Here is a 21,862-nt window from a genome sequence, read left to right as displayed (position 1 = left end):
TTGCCAGCCAGCCAGAGCTTGGTGACTCCGTGTGTTGGAGTGATTCTGATAAATACCCAGATTGAGATAATCAAAACCTATCAGGGGATTTGGTTGTTGCCCTATGTATTAATTTTAATGATAATTGAATATCTGGGCACATTACACAGGCTGTACAGCTCAGCTCCAGGCTCCCCAATCCCTGTGTATTCAATTTTAAAATGTTGCTTATTCAGAGCCTGATATATTTAATTTAGAGGGGTGGTCGTGACGCAGACGAGCTGTACAGATAGACGGGATCTATTGTGTCCTTTGGAGTCGCAGTAACTAAGCCTGGCAGAGCCTGTTTCTCAGAGCTCTATGTGTGTATTGAACTGGCAAATGTCTTTAGCCCCCAGGGGATTTGGTTATGATGCTGCCTGTATAATGTTTGTAAAAGGCTTCTGCTGTGAGGGTTTGTAGAGAAAGCAGGGAAGCCTAAGCAGCCCATGCTTGGTGTTTGCAAAGCTGTTTTGTCTGCCACTTGCCTGCTCCTCTCTTCCGTGCCCCTTTTGAGCACAGGAGCACCCCTGAGCTGTCCGGCTTGTGGGCTTAGCTCTTCCTGGGCTAACCTGGGGCACCTTCCCAGGCTAGCAGGGACCGACCTCCCTGAAGCTGTGTGTGCAGAAGTCCCTGTGCATCTCTCCAGGTGTCACGGGGTCTTCAGCAGAGGCCAAAATCTTTGTGCCAAGCTTTTGGAACGAGAAGCTTTTCCTAGAAGCATTGCCCAGTGCATCCGTCCCTGCTGTAAGAACCCTAAGTGTCCCTGTTGATCAAGAATAAAGCAAATAAGTGAGACCCAAACTGAGTGCTTGTGCCGTAGGTTTCTTGTGTTTTCTTGAACGGGAACTAAGCTAGCAGAGTCTTGAAGGTTACTTTTTTAAAAAGCAAACAAAGCAGGCAGATGGTCCCTTTCTTTTTTGTAATATTTGTTTTGCCTGTTCAAAAATAAAAGCAGCAAACAGAAAATAATGAAAACAAATCTTTTTCCACACACAATGCTGTGACCAAAACTATTGCTTGGCAATTTTCCTTTCTGTGCTGTGCACACAGATTTAAATCAGATCTGAACTTTCTTCCATATTAGTCTAAATGCACAAGTAATCAAAATGAAAATAAGAAAGAAAGTTAGGCGACTCCCTGCTGTTCAAATATGTTAATTGCAAATCATTGGCATTCTAGGCATGCTGTTTCTCACTGAGTTATAGCTTCCTTGCTTGTGGAGTAAAACAATCAATTAAAACCACTATCATAGTATTTGCAAGTTCTCATTTAGAAATAAGAACAGATTTATGAATGAGTGAGCTGAAGGTAATGGTGACTTCATGGGATTTAAGGCCACTGGGGCTATTATGGTCATGTAGTTTGGTCTCCTGTGGCATGCAGGGTGTAGAAACTGGTACAGGGGTCCTTGCAACAGGTCTCAAACTTTGCTTTGACCTACTTTGTATCTTTTGGACAGGGATTTCTTCCTTAAGTCTTCCTATTATGGGGAATCCACAGTATCCCTTTGTATCTTGTGGCAACAACGAGCTGTCCTTAATACAAGACAAACTGATCTTTCTAGTCTGAACTGGTCAAATTTCAGTTCTCAATGCCTTTTCTTGCTAATTTTACACATACCTACCCATTATCTTTCTACTTCTCTTCCCTCTGCCCCTTTTAAGCAATTAATGGCCACAAGCAAGTTAGCCACATCCCAGCTTTCTCTTCAAATGTTTTTTTTTTTTTTTAACAGATTTTTTTTCCTGCTGTAAAGCAGGTTTTTGATCTCTTGAGCAGTTGTGGACTTTTTCTGGGCTCTTCACAATTCGTTGACATCCTTGTTGAAGTGTTGCCATTTGAAATGAAAGTGGCTTTCTGGCAGTGGCCTTAGTGAAGTGTTGCATTATCTTTTTGTTTCCCTCTGTGAGGGAAGGGCAAAAGAAAAAAACACTTGCACTGGAAGCCAAGTAGAAGTGAAGAGGGAATTTTAGTGGCTGTTCAGGTGGATGCTGTGACAGAGGATCTGAGGTATGGTGCTAGATGTATCTATGACCTGAAACTGCGTGCAGGAGTTGACCTGGGTGCTTGGTTATTTGTGAAGAGGGGTGCAAGGGAGATCTATGGGGGACACCTCCCACTAGACCAGGTTGCTCAAAGTTCCATCCAGCCTGTCTTTCAATGTAATCCTGCAGCCTCCTAAAACCCTAAAAATAAAACAAACAGGTAGGGTTCAGCCCTTGGCTCAGCATCAGCTTTTGTGCAGGTAAAGGTTTCATGCCTGCAAAGCCAAACCCCATATAGCATCTCAGGACTTTGCATTCCTGAGCAAAACACATTTGTGTGGCCCACAGCTGTGCTTGTGTGTGAGTGTGTACATGCCACACACTGCAGAGGGACAGGTGATAGCTTTAAAACGTGTATGATAAGGAGGCAGTTTGCGGGAAAACAGGCAGAAAGGGTAAAGATACAACAGCAGGTTTTTGTATCTGCCTTCTGAATGGTTCATTCTTTTATTTAATGTAAAATTTCTTCCACAGCTTAGTGCTTTAAGGTTTTTTTTGTGAACAGTAACTTATAGATGAGAGCACATATTATTAGAAAGCTTTAGGTATTGTACACTATGGGGGCAACTTTTCAACATTCCTTTAGCGTTCTAACTTTCTGTAGATGTGTGTTTTGGTACAAAGAATGATGTAAATTCACCACATAACCTGCAGAAGTGTTGTTTCCTATGCTAACTAGTTTTTCATATGAGAATTACAATTTTTATTTATTTTCAAAGTGCCTCATCCCTTTTCTTTCAAATTTCAATGCTTTGTGAAACACATCCAGTTTCAGCCAGAGGAAAGTCTAAAGCTGAGGAGACAAAGATTGAAAGGGGATTGATTTCATGGTTTAACTGCTAAATAATAATGAAATTGAGTTTGTAATTTCATGTTTGTGTGAAGTGGTCGATCAGTTCATTTTGCAGAGTGACGGTAAGCTGTAGAATAGGGATAAATAATCATCTTTAGTCTCTGTGCTGAGTACTGCCTTTCTTCCAGGGTACTCCTGAAGATTATTTAAAACTATTTGTTTCACCAGAAATTCAAGCTTGAGACAAGGATTATCTCGCCTGGCAGTAAAATGCTGTCTGTAAAGTGCACAAAACCGCGAGCAGCTTGCCTTCGGTGAGGGACCGGCTGTGCAGGTGTCTCACGCGAGCTGCTTACAGTTTTCTGACAGGCCCTCGGTGGAAACCCTGAAATGAAACAGCAGAGTCTTACTCTACCACTCCAACTTGTAATGTGCTGTTAATCCAAGTGTACCCTGGTGTGGTGGTTTTACTCAGGTGGGCAGCCAAGCTCCACCACGGCTGCCCTCTCACTCCCCCTTTCCCTTTGAGGGACCACAGCCTTAAGCTGCGAGGCCCTTATCCAACATGGGGCAGCTTCTGGATTCTTCTCACGGAAGCCACCCCTACAGCCTCCCCACTACCAAAACCTTGCCATGTAAACCCACTACACCTGGATGGAAAAAAAAACCAACAACTGTAACATGAGCTCGTTGCTAACTTGAGCAAGCAAGGACTTTGCAATAGTCTGAATGGTTCGTTTTCTGTTCTGGCTTTCCTGATAGCTTCTCCTCTGAGGTGTATGTCTACACGTACGTGCTCAGCGTTTGTCTTCTTCCCCTCTGTGCCTCAGGGACGCAGGCCTGCAACAGGCCCTCGCCATAACCTGGTGAGAGGGACATGTGCAGGCCTTGAATGCTACATACTCTTACGCTCGGTCTCTGTTCCAGCATGTTGGTGGCTGCTTTAAATCCCTCACTGAGTCAGTGGATGCACAGGGCTGACCATGGGCTGGGCTTCCTGAGCAGATACTTTCTGCTGAAACTCATCCAGATCCCTGTTGAAGGTTTCAAATGATGGAGGTGCAGCTTCCATGGCAAGTTCTCCCTGTGGCTGGCTATCCTCACCACTTCAAATAACTAACCTGGACCTTACCTTTTCTTCAAAAGTCTTTAACTTTGATTTTCAGTTCCTGGATCTTCTAGTTAGATGAAAAGAGCAATCTAATAACAAAAATATTCTTTTTGTGTAGGTGTTGCAGTATCAACTGCAGTTGATAAAGCAAAGCATAGTATACCTGATGGTTAGGTAAATTTCTTGCAGTTACTTCTTGTAAAGCAGCTTTCCCAGACTTTGCAATATCACAGCTGTTTGCTGAAACAGCATTTATTTTTGAACTGCAGACATCTCAACTCAATATTTAGCAAGTGCTTGTATTTACTTTTCTAGCCGTGGCATGTTGATGTTCAATTGGTTTTTCAGAGGTTGTCAGAGACTCGGAAAGAGCACGTGGAGTAGTGGCTGCAGGTCAGGAAAAATAATTGACAACATAGAGAACCTCTTCAGAAATGCAACTTCTGAGATAGGTAGGGCTTAGGATATCCATCATTTAACAATTCTCCCCTCAAACAAAAAAATCTGTCAGCAACACCTCCATATTTCTTCAGTTCCAGATTTGAAGATTCATTGAGGGCCAGTTTGCGTCTGTCTCATGCTTCCCTGTAATTCCAGTGCTATATTTTAAAAGTAACATAAGCCTGATGCAGTGGGAATTAAATCCCACTGAATAAAAAGTAACTAAAAGTTACATTATGTTGTAGAATAAGCATGACAAGCAACCACATGTATAATTTATTACCTATAGTGGGTAAGTACTTAACAACAGTCATAATAAACTCATTCTGTTCATTCATTTTTAGATCTTAGCATACTGATTCAGACCTTAACTGAAAGTGAATATACAATCAATGTGAGTCTTTTTATGCTGGTTTAATAATGTAGGACTGTTGAGGATCTTTAATTAAATAATTATTCTTTGTTCAATCAGGATAGATTGCCTCACTATAGGGATTGCAGGAAAGAACAAGCAAAATCCACCCTAAACTGATCACGGTTTAGCTACTTACACTGGATTACAGTAAGTGATGGTCTTTGTTGCACAAAGAAGTGAGAGCAATGCAAAAGCCAGGAAAAATTGTCAGATATTAAAAATATAATGCCTAATTCCGACGTGATCAAAGGAAAGCACACTAAGACCCAATTTGATGGTGTGGTGAACAAAGTTACAGCTGTTCGACAAATGGGAAAAGTGCATTTTCTACAGGGTTCAAGTTCCAACAGTTTTCTTTGGTTTTGGTAACAGTTGTAAGGTGCTCAGCACTTAGGAAGTAGAGCTTGCCTCCTTTAGCTGCCTACCTAGGAAATGGCCCTTCAGAAAACCTGGCTTTCATTTTTTTTTAACTAGTAACCTCACGTATTAAAGAGGTGGCAAATGGAGCTGTTAGGAGGAGGTACAATAAATTGCCTGGTGTATATGCCTGCTGTGCACGGCGATTCCCAGAAGAGGATCTGCACAGACAGACCAGCCTTCACATTTCTTCTGTCTGGGTGAGTTGGAAACGCAAAATCTGCCTGGCATGGGGGCTGCTGCTCGTAGCAGCACACACACAAGGCTGACTTCAGATGGCCCCTGCCGCCGTGGCATGTCATTAATGCAGCTCACGGTGACTGGACTGAGAGGACTTCAGTGTTTATTAGGGGAATATAATCATTTAAGCCTGAATAAGCTTCAAAGCACTAATGTGGCTGTTTGGCCAACATAAATGAGATGTAAATTTGTGCTGAATAGCCGCTGATTACAGAAAGATGATTAATGCAAAATTTGAAATTGATTTATGGGTGCAGTTGTCAGGGCCTAAGCCATGAATGTAATATTATCTTGATGAAAAGCTTTGGGTAAATTAGAATCCAGGGAGCAGGGGTAAAACAATGCATTTGCTGGAGGGCCTGATATGGTGTAAGGGTTGTCTGTAATCTGGTCAAATTTGGGGTATGCCTGAGAGGTTAGGCTTTTCCTGCGTAGCACATGGGTAATTATATCACTTCTCCTGAAACGTTAGGAAGAAGAGGAGTTTAATCTGTTTTATTTTCATTAAATGGACTTTTTAGTCAAGTAATTTTTTTCTTTTACTGGAAAATCTTTAAAAATAAGTGTTCTCACTTTCAGGACATTCTAGGTAGCTGATGACAATGATGAAGATTAATGATTTAGCATAGTTTTTGCAAAAAGCATGTTCCATCTCATCCCCCACCAATTTCCACTAGTGCATGCAGGAATAGGCCAAATGATTTGTATTACTCCAATTGTAGGCAATTAGAAGCCCCAAATTAGTTTTTATGTTAAGACATACAGTAGTTTTAATGTTAGGACGTACAGTAGAAAGGAAGACTTCCTTTCTTGCTTGCTGCTTTTGAAAATGGTTCTGTGAACCTGTTGGTATCATCAGATGACGAGTTACACAAAGACTATCCCCAAAACTCCGAAAATCCAAGCATTTGGTTATAAATCTAAAATGTGTGTCATATTGTGCTGAGTCCTTCTGAAAATCTGCCTCCGTCAGTCTTCTGGTGTTGAACTGTGCGTTGTCAACATTGCTTGTTACAGCATTTGTTAAATTGTTCTGCAATGACTGTTACATTAAACAGTGAAAAATGATTTAATGGTATTGTGTTTCTCCATTGCCACTTTCATGCTCATATTCATTGTCGCTGCGTCGATTGCTGGACAGCAGTGTGAAATGTATGCTTAATTCAGATGCAAGAAGAATTTCAAACCTTAAAAGGAAAAAAAAAAAAAGGAGGAGGGGGGTGCGGGTACCACAGTGCATTGTTCTGGGAACAGGTCAGAGCAGCCTCTGATTAGGCATGCTAGAGAGGGGCTGATGCTCCTTTTTATTTCAGTTGCTGTAACCTCCAGCTGGGTTCTCCTTCCAGTTGGATTTCAGTCCTGACATCGTTCATTGATCATGCAAATGATCAAAGTCTGAGCAAAACTTCTGTACCATTTTCATTTTCCTATTACATCTTGGAGCACAGCACTGAAGTCTAGGTGACTTTGTCCTCACGTTACTTCACTTTCAGCAACTTTATTTGTGCAGCTCTCCAAGCGGATAATATATTTCATCATAAGCATGTTCTGCAGATAATTTTTAATGATTTAATTGCTCTTCTTTCTTGCAGGCTTTTAGGGTGGGATTTGCTTTAGCAAATTACCGCTTATGTTTTAAGATGCTATCTCAGCTTTACAGACATCTGCGTTCATAGTCATCTTGTCAGTAGTGTGGAGTAAGCCAGGAATTACCAAACCAGTGTGCTTTATTACAGTAGGAAGTCTCTTGCAGTACCTACTGCAGAAATGAAAGGGAAAGGTGTGGCAGCAAACTTTGCATGTGCATTACAGATATAAGAAAATATGGAAGGATCATTCGGGTAGCAAATTCAACAGTTTAAATCATAGGAGCTGATGATTATGAAGTTCTCCATACAGCTTCAGGTAACTGCTGCTGATTCTGCTGTCTTCTCATGTAGCACATCTTGAAAGGAGCAGTCTTGCTCAGTCGCATGCTCATTTCAGCATGGGTCTTTCCTATTTGGTGTTTTTCCTTAGTTTTCTGAGTAACGTGTGCAAACTTTAATTTACATTGCTTTGGGAGGGACGGGGACTTCTAGCAGTCACGACTGTGCACACGGGACTTTGAAAGCTTAACCCAGGTGAAGTTAAAAAGATTCAAAACACCACAAAAGACAAGAGAGTACACCCAAATGCTTAGATTATTGTGTCTAAAACTTGCAGTTTCTTAAGCAGATTGCTGCTGGTGAGTTGTCTTCTGAGTGTTGGAGTGAGAGATTGGCAGCACTGGAGATGGGATATGGACCATGATGGTGTTTAACAGTCACGCAATTCCTTGCCAGCCTAGGTCTGTTTTATAGTGGAAAAGTGACATTATAACCCACCATCTTTATTAATTCCCATCCTGACATCGGTTGCAGAGCAAGCAGAACATAAAGCCTTGGTGTCTAGTGAAATTGAGCCTTAGTAAATCTGGATGCAGTGGCAAATAGCCTCTAATATGGGTTAATGCCTGTTTTTCTGCTCTTAACACCTTTGCTGTCCACCTGTTGGAAATAATCTTTCAGAAGGTCACGTCTGGTTGTTCCTTTAAAGCTGCTGCAGTGAAACTTTGCATTTAAGTTTGGGGAGTGAGGGTGGTGGAAGCATGTATTAAAGTCTGTTCTCTGTCACTTGTGGAATAGGGAATACGTGTGTTCACTGGTTAATAAAAAGATGGAGGAAAAAGGTTTGCTAGTCAAATGGGGCATGTCTGAAAGGCATTTTGTACTTCCAGTTCCTACCTTCCCCCTCTTGGCAATTTACAATTTACTCTCTCCCTTACTTCTGTTCTAGCTTATGAAAAATGCTTCTTTACTGGTGGCTAGAAAATTTACTGGAATAAGTGGGGAAGCTCACATTTACCTCAGGTAATTTAGAACTTGGTCCCAAGGTATTTGAAAGATGTGGTAACCAGACTGTTCAGCTTAGGGGCCAGAGTAGAGCAGCGCTGTGAGAAACAGACAACTGCAATCCAGTAGGAAAACATGAGAAATGCAGCCCCAAAGTTGTGGTATTCTTGTTTGTTTGTATGTATTTATTTTCCTAGTTGGACAAATTGAGAGGTATGTGCCAAACCACCAGAAAACGCTCAGTTCCTTCTCTGGAAACTTTGCTTTTTGGATCTATTTCTTTAGACCAAATTTTTGGTTCAGATTAATCGGATCCTCTTCTACCCTCTGTCTGTTCTCTATTAAGTTTTTTGCTTGACTAGTAGCTGTTGTCAGTAGGAATATCCATCTATATGAATGCCTTGGTTGTAAAATTGCCCATCCCTCTGAGGTTTGAGCCCTGGGAGGGGAAAGGGAGGATCATATTTAGGGAAATGGCAGGATCCCCAGTGATTACGATTGCTCCTGGTATTTAAGGTTTGAATAAACACCAGGCCAAATACTATTTTCATTGAACTCGCTGCAGTTCTCTTTTGATGCTGGCTCCTGCCCTTAAAATGAACTCCAGAAATGAGGAAATAGAAGCTGTGTAGGAATCTCTGCACCTTTCATCATAAAAGTGGTGTTGCAAAATAAAAGTCTATCTGTACAAACAATCTCTTTTATTTTGGAAGGTGAAATTTAAAAAGTGTCTTTGAGTTTGAAAGAAATAGTTTGGGAGATTCTACAACAGTTTATATATTTTTTTTCTAACCTCTATTTTTTCTCATATAAATTCAGGAAGAGAAGATGCCAAATACCTGTTTGAAGAGGCTATCAAAATTGCTTGTTTTCCCCTTTGCTGATTTTTATCCTGTTCCCTTCCTTTCCTAATTTGATCTGAGCTCATGAATGGTTTCAGCCTCCTTTGTTGCTTTGAACTTGTAATTTACTGGAAGCAGTCACCTGGCTGGGGTTGGTGTCCTCCTGCTGTCCGAGTGGTGCAGGAGTGGCAGCAGGACAGTGCAGCGAGCAAGGACCCTGGTTGAGGGTGGTGTCCCAGCGCAGCGTTTGGACTTCAGACTTCCAGAACTGAAGATCTAAGTGATGTGGTGCATCGTAGGGCTTCTGATAAAACTGGTGATACTGGTGGCAGGCTTGGAAGCATTTGAAATTTGGGGCCAGTGCGTCTAAGTGGTGTTTTGTAGCAGACAAGATGGGGACATGATCACTGTTATTGTACAGCTGACACAGCCCTAAAAAACCTTCTGCACTACAGAAAAGGATGCGTAGTGCTCTGCCTGGCTTCCACTAGAGACTTAGCCTTAAATTACCTCACCGAAGTCAATGAAATCGCACAGAGGAGAGCCTGCTCAGATGCTCTTCTTATTTGCTTTATCTTTGTAAAATGATAGCAGGTAGAAAGCTGGCAGGCGGCTAAAAAAAAATAAACCTGAAGCTTTTGGGTTTTGCGATGGGGAGAGCAGTGAAAAGAGGGAAGGTGGAGGCTGCTGGAGGAAGTCGAGCAGCAGGTGGAAATGTGTGTGTGGCAGCTGAGCTGGGGGCTATTGATCAGCAGCCAGGTCTTAAGATCAGCTGCCTGAAAGGCAGTCAAATAGGCTGCCCAAATATTACAGGGATGAATTGCACAAAGCTGAGTGTGCTGGCCTGCCCTTCTGGAAAAGCACCAGGCTCCCCCGTATAAAACTTGCCATAGGAGCTGAATTTCCCCCCACCACGCCACTAGTGTGCTTATGCTCAGCAGGACCTTGGGGCAAAATCACCCTTCTCTGTGGGCAGAATTGTGTGGGGCATCATGGATGCTTTCCCATGTTGAAAGCCTGCAGTGTGAGATCTGTGTCAGGCTTGCAGGGTCCAGGTTTAGCGTGGGTGCTGCTGTGGGGACCCTTCCAGCACGGCTGGTGAGCTGCAGGGAGTGGAGTGTGACAGAAGGGACAGCTTACACCCTTGGGTTGTTTTGCCGTGTCCAAGCAGCTAGTTGTGAAACTCACCCTTCTTGTTCGAGGTTTGAAGCCTTCCCTCGAGGAAGGGAGAGCTGCATGAGGCTGTCTCAGCTGGGTTAGCACGCGTTGGACCCATGCACTAGTCCTGCAAGTTGTCTGGGGATTCATCTGCCTGGACAACTTGGTTAAAGAGTGCTGCAAGCCGATGCTTGTTAATTGAGCAGCATGCCATTAGTTTCCGAAGGGGAGTCTGTGAACTGGCCCATATGTTGCCAGAAGGCTGAGAACGTTGTTTTGATGCATTTTCACTGAATTTTACAGTTAGAGGTACGTGGAGCTCTAGCTCTTTGCCCAATATAAAAGAAAAGGCTAGGAAAAGCAAAACTCCATTCAGGGTATGGAGCTGGTGGGCAAATGCAGGGGAAAGAGGCCAGAGCCACTACTGAAGCTTGATATTGAGAGACAAGAGGCAGAGAATTGGGTATCTCACAGAGAAGGACCAAGTGTAACAGGGAAAAAAAGGCACAGGGCAGGATGATGTGCAGAAGGAAACATAATAATTTTTCTCCAGAGGCAAAAGAATGAAAATATCTAAATTCTCTTCCAGTTTTATATCTTGGTGTCAGCAGACAGCTGAATTACCATGCGTATGTTGTACGGTTCCATGCAGTGGGGTAAGGAGTGGGAGAAGGTGAGCCTTGTGCCAGAGAGCCCGTGAGATGGGTAGTGGGAGCAGAAGTAGCTTAGACAGTCCTTAGGGGGATGGAGGAAGGGAGGGAATCCTGCTGGAAAGCTTTCTGGGAAGTCCTGGGAACCACTTTTAACGCTCCTAGGCTTCCTTTTGCTCTTACTCTTAGGATTTAGTTAAATGTCTAACTTCTTTTAGCAGCATTAAAATGTGTAGAATTAAGAAAGGCTTAAAATTTGCACACCAGCTTTGGTGGCTGCTTCAGATGGAGGCCTGCAACAAAACTAACCTTAAAAAAAAAAAAACGACCAAACAACAGCAAACCAAAGCTTTGAAATCTTCATCTGCAGCGTCAGAACTTGTTTTTGGGGCAGCAGCCTGGTGCTGTGCTGTGGTAGCACATTGCAGTCCTGGAATCCCAGAGCTTAGAAACAAGCCTGAGCGGCAGGCAGCTGGTGAATGGGTTTTTAAATTGTCCATTTAACCCAAGGCTGCTCCACTGACTGCTTTTTTAGCTTTTATATATGTATTAGTTAGATGTGTGATATCTTTGGCCTTTCCACGGGCAGACAGCCTGCATGAATTGCGTGCTTGCTATTGATGGAGCTGAGTGCAGTCTTTAGCTTCTGTTAACTCGCTAGCAGTGGTGTGCTGGAAGTTTCTGATTCAGAAATAGGTCTTCTATAAATGATTTAACATCAGGCCATTGAAATGCATTTGTGTTTTCCTTCTTACAGCTATTAAAGACTTAGAGAAAACATTTAGCACCAAATTAATGTTGCATTTTTGTTTTAATCCTGCAGATGGGGTTGATTTATATTTCAAAAATATGAGCTGCAGAGAGGAATTAAAACATTACACGTTTTTTCAGTTGTACTTATTGTTTTTTAACGCAAATATTTTCAGCTAGATGCTGTCATTTTAATGCGTTGAGTTTTCTTTTTCATTAACTATTATGGCGCAGCATTTCATCCTACAGAGTTTCTAGCTAGTTTTTCTTCCTTCGTTGTTCGAGGTGGCTGTCTGAGGTCTGCAATAACCAGGAAGCTGGGACCAGGCAGGAGGTGCAGGTTCTCTTTTCCCCTATCTCCTTCGCATGGAGGGATGTGAAAGCAGAATGGCGGTCTCGGGGGTGAGGCAAACCCAGCTGCACTAATTGGAAGAGAAAAACGTGGTGCGCTCCTACATGCAGATAGGAAAGCAGAAGATGGGATTAAATGGCAGAGCAGAGGTTTTATACAATAGAGGCTGCTCCGATATGATCTACTTGATCCTCCCGTGAGGATTACATGGAGATAAGCAGCCGTAACTCATTAGCACCTCCCTTTCCTCTTGCTCTCAGATTGCTTTAGGTTTGATGGCAGGTGGTGATGGAAGGACTTCTTTGAGCCCGGGTTCCCTGCTGGAAACGCAGCACATCCTGAGGTCTGAGATGTTAAGTGACGTTTGTTACAACTGAAATTACACCTCAGCTCAGTGTGTTTATGCTTGGACCTTCCTACTCAACGCTGTGCTGTCAGTGGGTGAAAGCAACCATGAGAGCCGCTGGAGTTCCTTTCTGAACAACCAAGCTTTCCTCCACTAATACAACTCTTGGAGCAGCTACAGAAAGGAGCTTAATTTGTGACTCTGGAGAGCATTATAGTTGCCCGTGTAAATCAATCTAAATTAAAATAAGTATTTTTTCTGAGTTTTTTTTGGTATACTTTCAAGATAGATCGCTAGTGATATGATTGCAACATTATGGTCCCTGCAGACATCAGTTTTTGGAAAGAAATGTACATCAGATACCCTCTAAATGTCATATGGAGTTGCATTGTGCATTCTGTGGCCATCTGTACCCATCCCCACTCACTGAAACTGCTTGGTCTCAGCCATTTCCAGCTCTTGGATGCTTTTCACCACCTCCTGTTGGAGGCAAATACCTCCAGTATCTGCTGGTTGATGTGCTGGTTCGAGTGATCCTCTGACCTTCACCAGAAAGAGCAAAGGTTTGCAGTCATTCAGGTCATCGCAGTCTTTTCTGGGCTCGCCTGGCAGAGGCAGCAGGGCCTTCTGCCTTGGCTGGAAGGGGTGTGGAAGGACACCCTCCTCCTCCTCCAGCAGAATCACTGGTGTGAGAACAGACCTTGTGCTTATATAATCTCATGTTAAATGAGGTGGTGTGGTACGGATGGCATGCTGAACACGTAAATGCACTAGTGTAGAGTGGTATTTTTCTGTTTTTTCCATTTCATGTCTGCAAACCCACCCTATATTCTGGGACTTGGAGAAGCTATTGGCAGATTCATGCTGTCCTCTACACGCTTTTTCTGTGGCAGTCTGCATAATTGTTGACTGCTTCTCCCCAAAGTTAGGCACAAATCCTGCACAGGTCTGCCCAGCTTTAGCCTTAGGCATCTCCAGCAAAGTCTGCGGCGCTGTCAAGGGGGATAAAGCGACAGTAGAATCGTGGCCTGTTTAAGCCCAGGGTTGTATGGAGGATTTTGAAATGAAAATGCTGCATAGCATGAGAAAAAATCCTGAATTTAGGTTCCTCGCTCAGAGGAGTGGTGATGCATGTGGACTCTGCACGTCGTAGCAGGCACATCTTCTGCTAAAACTGCACAAGTCTGCACTTGTACCTCCCAGGTCAGGGAGGAAGGGTACGTGGAAGAGAGGAAATGTTTTTCTGCTGATGGTATTTATAACTCATTTTAGACTGTAGCATTATGTTATGTTTTTATGCCACTCGCTGCTGCCATATTCACATAAAATTTAAGAAAAGCGTATCCCTGAAAAAATGTCATTATTATGTTGACTCTGAGGGTGTTCCCTGTCAGCTCTGCAGTAATGATATCTGGGTTGAGAAGGCTCTTGACTTCATCTCGGGTGGTATTTTCAATAAAATCTTGGCCTTTGGCCTTAGAAAATATTCAGCTTGTATTAGCTTGTATCGGAGCACCTTTAAATTATGTTCTGTGCGCTTGCTTTGAGCTCTGTCCACAGCTAAGATTAGAAGCAGGCAGCAACACTGAGCACAGGCACTGGGAGGATGGAACAGGCTTTGGGAATTCAGCCCTAGCAGATGAGCAGGTCAAAACTAGGAGAGAGGAACAAAGCTGAAATCATCGCTGGTTCTCCTGAGTTCTTGACTGTATGTGGGTTAATCTAATCTCTTAATGTGGTACCGCAGTTGTCAAAAGCAGACAGGAGACATTAATGTTGCATGTTTCTATTGGAGGCACTGTTGTAGTGCTGGGCCAGGAGAAAGCATTTCTTCTAAGGGATTCACTTTCGTGCGTGACCAAATTAAAGCGAAAAAGCAGTTGTTACAATTGCCATAAACAGCTGGGAGAAGTTGTCTGGAGCTCTTTAAAAACCTGCCTAGCAGGCTCAGAGCAGCTCAAGTCTTGCAGATCCTGTAACCTCCTCTATTGCAAGTATTCTGCTGTTTCATGAGCAGAAACTCCTCTGATTAGCACTCGTGGGGAGCAAAGGCCCATTTATTTCATGCACAACTGCTGATTTTCCAGCAAGCTGTTCAGTGGGGGAAAGAACAGCCTGGAGAAATGTGGTCGTCTTCACTGCGCTGCGCAGTGATTTGAGGAAGTAGCAGGAAGGAGCCTGGGGATGCAGGGACAGACGGACTGTAAATAGTTTTTTCACCTGTGTGGCTGCGTTGGAAAAGGCCAGCTCATGGCCCCATCTGCTTTTGTTTTGTCACTTAAAGTACCAGTGGACAGACCCAGCAGTTTTATTTTCCCGCTTCTGAAAAGCCTCTAACAAGCTTTTTTTAACTAGCATCCATTTATATTTCTAAAGGATCTTTTATCTGATACGTTTATTATCAAGCCAAAATGTTTTGCCCCCTAAACATCCCATCGTAAACCTCTGAATCCTCAGGCGATCTTCCATGGGAAAGCTCAGATTTTGTGGGAGTTGTTACTTTTTTTTAAAAGTAATACTTCTTCTTTTTACGCAGTGGGAAGAAATTGGTGAGGTGGATGAAAACTATGCTCCGATACACACATACCAAGTATGCAAGGTAATGGAACAGAATCAGAACAACTGGCTTCTGACCAGCTGGATCTCTAACGAAGGGGCATCCCGCATTTTCATCGAGCTCAAATTCACCTTGAGGGACTGTAACAGCCTTCCAGGAGGACTTGGGACTTGCAAAGAGACTTTTAACATGTACTACTTTGAATCGGATGACGAAGATGGGAGGAACATCAGAGAGAATCAGTATATCAAGATCGATACCATTGCTGCTGATGAGAGCTTCACAGAGTTAGACCTCGGCGACAGAGTTATGAAGCTAAACACAGAGGTGAGAGATGTTGGGCCCCTGACCAAAAAGGGATTTTACCTTGCTTTCCAGGACGTGGGTGCCTGCATTGCCCTGGTCTCTGTGCGCGTGTACTACAAGAAATGCCCATCAGTGGTCCGCAACCTGGCACGCTTTCCAGACACCATCACGGGAGCAGATTCCTCACAGCTGCTAGAGGTGTCAGGCGTCTGCGTCAACCACTCGGTGACTGACGAGGCGCCGAAGATGCACTGCAGTGCTGAGGGAGAGTGGCTGGTGCCCATCGGGAAGTGCTTGTGCAAGGCAGGCTACGAGGAGAAGAACAACACCTGCCAAGGTAAGCGTCTGCAGGGGGGCTGCTGTGCCAGGGTGATGTGCTGCCTTGGCTCTCTTCTCTTTCACATCCTTTTCTTGTGCCTGGTTGAGTTGACAACGGTAGGTTGGCTTCTCGCTTCCTCTGAGGTCTGCTGAATGGCTGTGGGAGGATGAAGAGGCCTTGGCTGGGTGTTGTGGGACTTGACACCAATATACGGTTCCCTCCCCTGCTCACTGTGTGCCGTGAGACTCCGGCACCCCGCTGTTACCTTGGGAGCAGTGCACCGTCGGGTCCATGAGGGAATTGCAGTCTCATCAGTTACTTAAAGCTTTGCATCGGATGTACTCAATACTGAGGTTTTCTCTTCATTTTTAGAAGCTTGATTTCTTTTTTCTGGACTGTTGCAGGGAACATTTGAAGTTAATTTCCCTGTACAAGGCATGTTTTGTGTTTTTGTATTTAAATAAATATGTTTTTCTCCCTCTCTGTGAGGTGGGGGAGGAGGGAGAATTTGATATTTTCCTCTCTGGTAAATAGTTTAATACAAAGCTGCTCAGCTGTTCTGAGTTAAATGTAAAGCTTCACTGATTAAAAAATGCTTCCATATGTGATGAAGTTTACATACAAGTAGCTGGCTGAGGTTTCTGGGTTGCCCTTGAGTATAGGTCTACTGAATCAAGGGCCTCAAGCAAGTGATCTAGGGTGTCTGAAGCTAAAACCGAAGAAGAATACTTCTTTAAAAAAAAAAAAAAAAAACAACACATAAAATGAGGTTGTACAGAGTGGCTTTTTGCATTACATATTTGTACATAAAATTTGCCCTTCTGCTGTAGAAGTGTAACAGGTAGCTTAAAAGAAAACTTATTTGGGCAAAAAAGAGAAAAGGGAAAAAATCAGTGCAAGCTTGGTTTTTGCAAAACTAATTTGTTCACCTTCCATCTTACTGCCTTCTACTTGGGGCCACTTAGTGAGAGGCAACCTGTGGAGAAGGCAGATGGATTCTGTTCCAGCTGAAGTCGGTGTTGCATTTTCTTTTCACCTCACCCCAGACTGTTGTTGTTGGCATTTGTACTGTTGGTGCATAGGATGGATCCCTGCATATCCCAAGTAAACTGGGGCCTTGATCCTTTAGTCCTCAGTTACACTCTGTGCCCCTGAAGATTTTATAGTTCAAATCTCTTCAAGGGTTGACTTGGAAATATGTTGTAGGTATGCTTATTTTTGGATAAACCTCAGGTAAACAGGATATAGACTCAGGGGTTAGTGGTTTTTTTGACTAGGAGATTCTGCTTTTTCTGCAGATATAGTCAACATTGAAAAATCTGTTCTTTTTCGTTCCTATGTCAATAAAGATACTGATCCCACATGTGGGTGAAGAAATTTGACTTGCAGTTTGATACTGCACGAGTGGAACAAAGATTGACGTTAATCCTAGCTGATGAAATCGAGACTGTTGCAAGTGAGGGACAAGGGCCAGATATTCGAGCAAGAATCTGCCTCATTGTGGCTAAAAAATACTGTGTCCTGAAATAATATGCACTGGTTGAGTCCAACGTCTGGACACTGTCTTGAGTAACCTGCAAGAACTGTTGGAGAAAGGGAGTACATCCATTAGTTCCTTCCAAAACTTGCCCTCAAAGTAATCTTAAAGAACTCAAACAAAAACAAGCAAAAAGCCACCACAACAACAAAAAAACACACCCAAAACAAAAGAAAAAAAGCACTACTGGCTTAAACCAGACACTTAGGTTGGTAAAGATCTTCAAGATTATCAAGTCTGGAGCAGCTACATCTCTGGTAATTCTGAGATTGCCATCTGGAGTATGCTTTGAGGAGACCTTAGTGATTTCAGATTCTGCTTTACGTTTTGGGGGTGTGAGTGGGATTTTTTGTTTCCATGGACTTTTCTAAGTCACTTTGGGGTACAGTGTTTGGTCATAACTTATGACTGTGTTGGGTAGGAGTGTGGGCATAGTTTGCAAGTGTACAGATGCCTCATGGTGATGTACCCGTGTCCTTCTGTGAGGCATACCCCCAGAAACTGCTTTTATACTCCAGCCACAGCCTGCACCCTCAGCAAAAGACTATCACTTGAACTACTCTGGAGCTGTTGAAGTCTGTAATTCTCATTTGTAGGAAAGCCCGAAATTTCGTCACCGAATCAATGGCACATCGGGATCGAAGTGCCTATGGCAAAGTCTGTTTGAGGGCCCCACTTGGATGTCCTGTGTTTAACCCAGGTCACTGTGCCGAGTGTTTCCTGCTGGTCGGTGCTCAGAGATGCTCAGTCGATAGGAGACGATAGCCTTAGGCTGCTCAGGATGTCTGCGATCAGTGCATATGGAGTTCGTGCTGATGTCTTTGGTGAGCAGAATGCTTTCTGGTTGGGATGTTGTTGCATTCACAAGGCTGAGCTTCTTTTTATAGGATAGGGAAGTGAACTGCAGCCCATAAGGAGAGTAACTTTCACCGAGGAAGGTGTTACGTGAATTTTGTGTTGATGCGGGTGGCTTTTTCACAGCCTGACTTGTGTTTAGGAGGTGCGCTCTGAGCTCCTGGCTGACATAATGGTCGTCTTGGCAGTCCGTGGCGTAGCTCTGACAGACACCTAAATAACTTCTGACCTTTGGTTTGCAAATCATTTAAGCGCATCTTGCAAGCAGTCTCCCCGCTTGCCTTCTCTTACTGTTAAGCAGGTTATTACTGACTATGCTTTGGGAAACGTTTTCAACCCTGAAGAGCCTGGCTTTGTTTATTAAAATTTCTCCTGCAAAGCTGACATTTTCCAAGCTCCAGTGTCACGTCTGGACAAAGCAGACTACGCTGTTATTAGAGACGATGTAAATCCCAGTCACCCTCACAGACATATGGGAACTATTGAAATCCCTTCTGCCTACAAATCATTAATTGGCAACGATGTTCTGAATTCATCATCTTGTCAGCGGGGTTCCTGTTTGAAGAAGGCACTGACAGTAACAGCTGAGCAATTTCTCTCGCTGGGGACACTGGGGTTGTAAATATGACATGGTCTAATCTCCTTATATAATGTGCTCACTCTCTCAATTAATATAGGCAGCTAGGCAGTATTTACTGTAAAGAACCCAAACTACTTATATTTTACTCCTCCTTTGGCAGCATGGCCCATTTATCAGTGACTGCTCTGAGACAACTAGAGGTAAATTGTGACGGTTTTGGGACATGCTTTTAAATGACCAGAGTTAAGGCTCGTTATTCACAAGAATAAATTGCCATACTAGTTAATAAGAAAAAACCCAAAGCAGTTGCTCTGAATTTCCATGCTGTTTTCTAGAGCAATGATTTGGTGTTACTGAAGGACTCATGGTCCCTTAGTAACACCAAATGGTCATAATTTTGTAACTTCAGTTCTAGTTGCTTACTGCGTACTGCTCACCTTTCGGGGTTTGCACAGGAAGCAAAGTCACTGTGCAAGGGTCACCTCCTGGCACTTCTCTGTTGGTATTCAGCCTCACCTTCAGCCTGAAGTGTTCTTAGTGGGAAGCGAGAAATCCTTGTTTTTATCCCTCTAAAGTCTCCAGGGCCCATCCTACTGGAAGGAAGGGGATGTTGGCACGTTAATCTAGTGAGCCTGAAACACGTGCAGCAGCGAGGTCCCGCTGGTGACCATGGGTTTGCAGAGCTGTAGCTGTGGATGCAATTGATTTGCGGAGCCTAATATTTTTTTCAACTGCTTGAAAACAAATTCAACAAATTATTCAACAAATTAATTAAATATTTGAGTTTAAAAACAAAAACAAACAAACAACAACAAAAAAAAACACCAGCAAAACTGCACTGTGTGTGAGCCAAGCTGAAAAAGCAAGTAATGAGTTCACAAGGTCACCAGGCTCTCCTTTCCAAGAATCAGTGCACACTGCTACTTGAAGAGAGATCAAAGGGAGTACAGGCACTTTTAGCCAGCTACAAGGTATGGACACGATTACAGATGTAACAGAGCTGGACAAAATAATGGAGAAAAACTTGGGTGAAATTTTTCTTCACCCTTGCTGCTTTCTGAGGGGAGAAGTTGGAAACTGAGGGCAGGGCAGAGGATGCGTTGGGGTATGAATTTCTTTCCTCTGGCAGCAGTACCATTCTAGAAATATTCAGATTATTTTTGTAAAGCAGCTCTAGAAGGTCCAAGACCTTCTGCTCTCTTAAATACTGATGTTTGTTGCTTGATTATTCCTCTCTCGATCAACCTTGCTGAACATATCTCTCTGCATTTACAACCAATATGTATTTTTGATGATTGTTCATTCCTTGTGTTGCAATTTAGCCCAGCTCTTGCCAAGAGATATAATTCCTTAAAGGAAACAAAGGCTTCAGAAATGAACGTTGTTGGCAGATATCTTTAATTTTGGGTATAACTAAATCAATTGACAAAGGTTGCTAGTTTATGTAGATCAGAAGTTTACTCTTCTTCCTCTGAGAGCAGTGCAATCAGCACAGGCATTTGAAGGAACTTGCCCAGAGTGGTGATTGCCCCACTGTTGATCAGTTATGGGAAGGATATTGAGACAACTGTGGTTTTTTTTTTGCTTCTGTGCAGGAGCAGGCAGGCAGAGTCAGTGCCCTTGGGCTGGTGGGAAGCAGAAGGCACTGTACTGTCCCTTGTTTCTAGGAAGTGGAAATGTGTGGCTGCACAGTTAACTTGGTTTTGGAGTTTGGGCTTTGGCTCTGAAGCAACTAGTTTTTTTTTTTTTTTTTTTTTTTTTTTGCATCTGATGTAGCTGCAGGAGGGAGCAAGTTTTTTTCTACCCCCTCCACAGCTTGCCCCTCTGCCTTGGGTTGGCTGAATTCTCCCTTCAAACTCCTTGTTGTGGATACTCTAGAAAGACAACATGTTGCTAAATCCTGCCTGTCTTCTGGGACACTTCCCAGCTGGGACTCAGGTGAATAAGGCAAAAGTACTTTTACCCTTGTGGTAGAGTGGAAAGCAAGCAAAGTCCAGAAAAAAAAAAAATCTCCTCTTAATTGTTCTACTGGGAGGTGATTACATGGAAGAAAAACATTGGTGGAAATGTTCAGTATATGGAAAATACTGAATTTGGAAATACTGCCGCCCCTCCAGGGAGTTCTTTGCCCATCATTCATACTTCTTGTGCGTTTTTCTGATTAAAACCAAATTGGATGGGAGTATAGCATGGTAGGTGTTTATATAATTATGAGCTGAAGTGTCTAGTTAATTTTAATTAGGCACAAAACCAACCGGTATCAGAATAGCAGAATTTTTGGCTGCACAGTTTGTATTATCCTTTGAAATGTAAAGAAAATCACTTGAATGCTACATTTCAGCAAAAGGCAGTTGTCACTGGAGGGGGAATGGTTTTATTATGTGTGTGTATATTTAGGTGGTTTTGTTCCACAGCTGACATACTTAAGAGCAGGGGAATGTTTTCCAGAAATGAAAACTGTATTGCAACAGGACTGATTAAATATTACTGCTTGTTTTATTTTGCACATCTTTGCCTTCATTAAGGGAGGCACGGTCTGTGTATGTGCAATATATTGTACTCTGCTAATGAGTTTTAACCTTCTGTGCTACCTTGTACGCTTGTAACCCCTGGTGACTCTGAAGACCTTTCCTCATCCTGCAACAATGTTTTTAGGTTGTTACTTTGCCTAACATAACCTTGTCCTTCCTGGCCCTGGGACTGCTCTGCAGTCATCTTCCAGAAGGACATCAAAGAGTACTTTTTTCCCTATGTAAAATTTAGATTGAGCAGTATAAATAAAATCGCACTTGGAGCCAGCTCTGAACACTTCAGTCTTGAAGGTCATGTTTGCTTCTTAGCCAAAAAGTACTTTGGGGAAGGTTTTAGGGCATACTTTTGCATCTGAGCCTAGATAACTAAATGGTATTTAGTTGAATACTCATTTTGTTTGATTTTAGCATTCTTGAATATCCAGCTTAAGATACTTCTAAAATTATGGAGGTGTTGCAGAGCTGCATGTTAGCCATGGTGCTGTTTGGTTCCTTCGGTTGTCACCTTTGACTTTGAGTTGCTTAGAAATAGCTTGCTTATTGTTGTTTCTAAAAACAAATAAGGACACTGGAGAGATGCTAAGCATAAAGTGCATGAGTAGTGGTTGACAATGCAGTGGATTTAATTGCTCTGATATAAGACAGAGCTGTCCCCAGCTGCCTGTTGTGTCCCACTGCTGGAAGTTGCTGCCAGCACTGCAGAACTGGACAGTCTGCATGCCA

General features: G+C 43.0%; 1 protein-coding gene across 2 annotated transcripts in view; it reads left to right on the top strand.

Annotated features, from left to right (window-relative positions):
* EPHA5 (EPH receptor A5) overlaps positions 1-21,862 on the top strand; it is a 199,444-nt gene that overhangs the window by 24,857 nt on the left and 152,725 nt on the right. For both annotated transcript variants that reach the window (XM_035541390.2, XM_035541419.2), the window contains one exon: positions 14,991-15,654. In XM_035541390.2, the coding sequence (XP_035397283.1) occupies positions 14,991-15,654 (664 nt within the window). The remainder of the gene's footprint in view (positions 1-14,990; positions 15,655-21,862) is intronic.

Source organism: Cygnus atratus, chromosome 4, assembly GCF_013377495.2.
Source record: "Cygnus atratus isolate AKBS03 ecotype Queensland, Australia chromosome 4, CAtr_DNAZoo_HiC_assembly, whole genome shotgun sequence".
NCBI lineage: Eukaryota > Metazoa > Chordata > Aves > Anseriformes > Anatidae > Cygnus > Cygnus atratus.
This window is presented reverse-complemented; position numbering and strand designations above follow the sequence as displayed.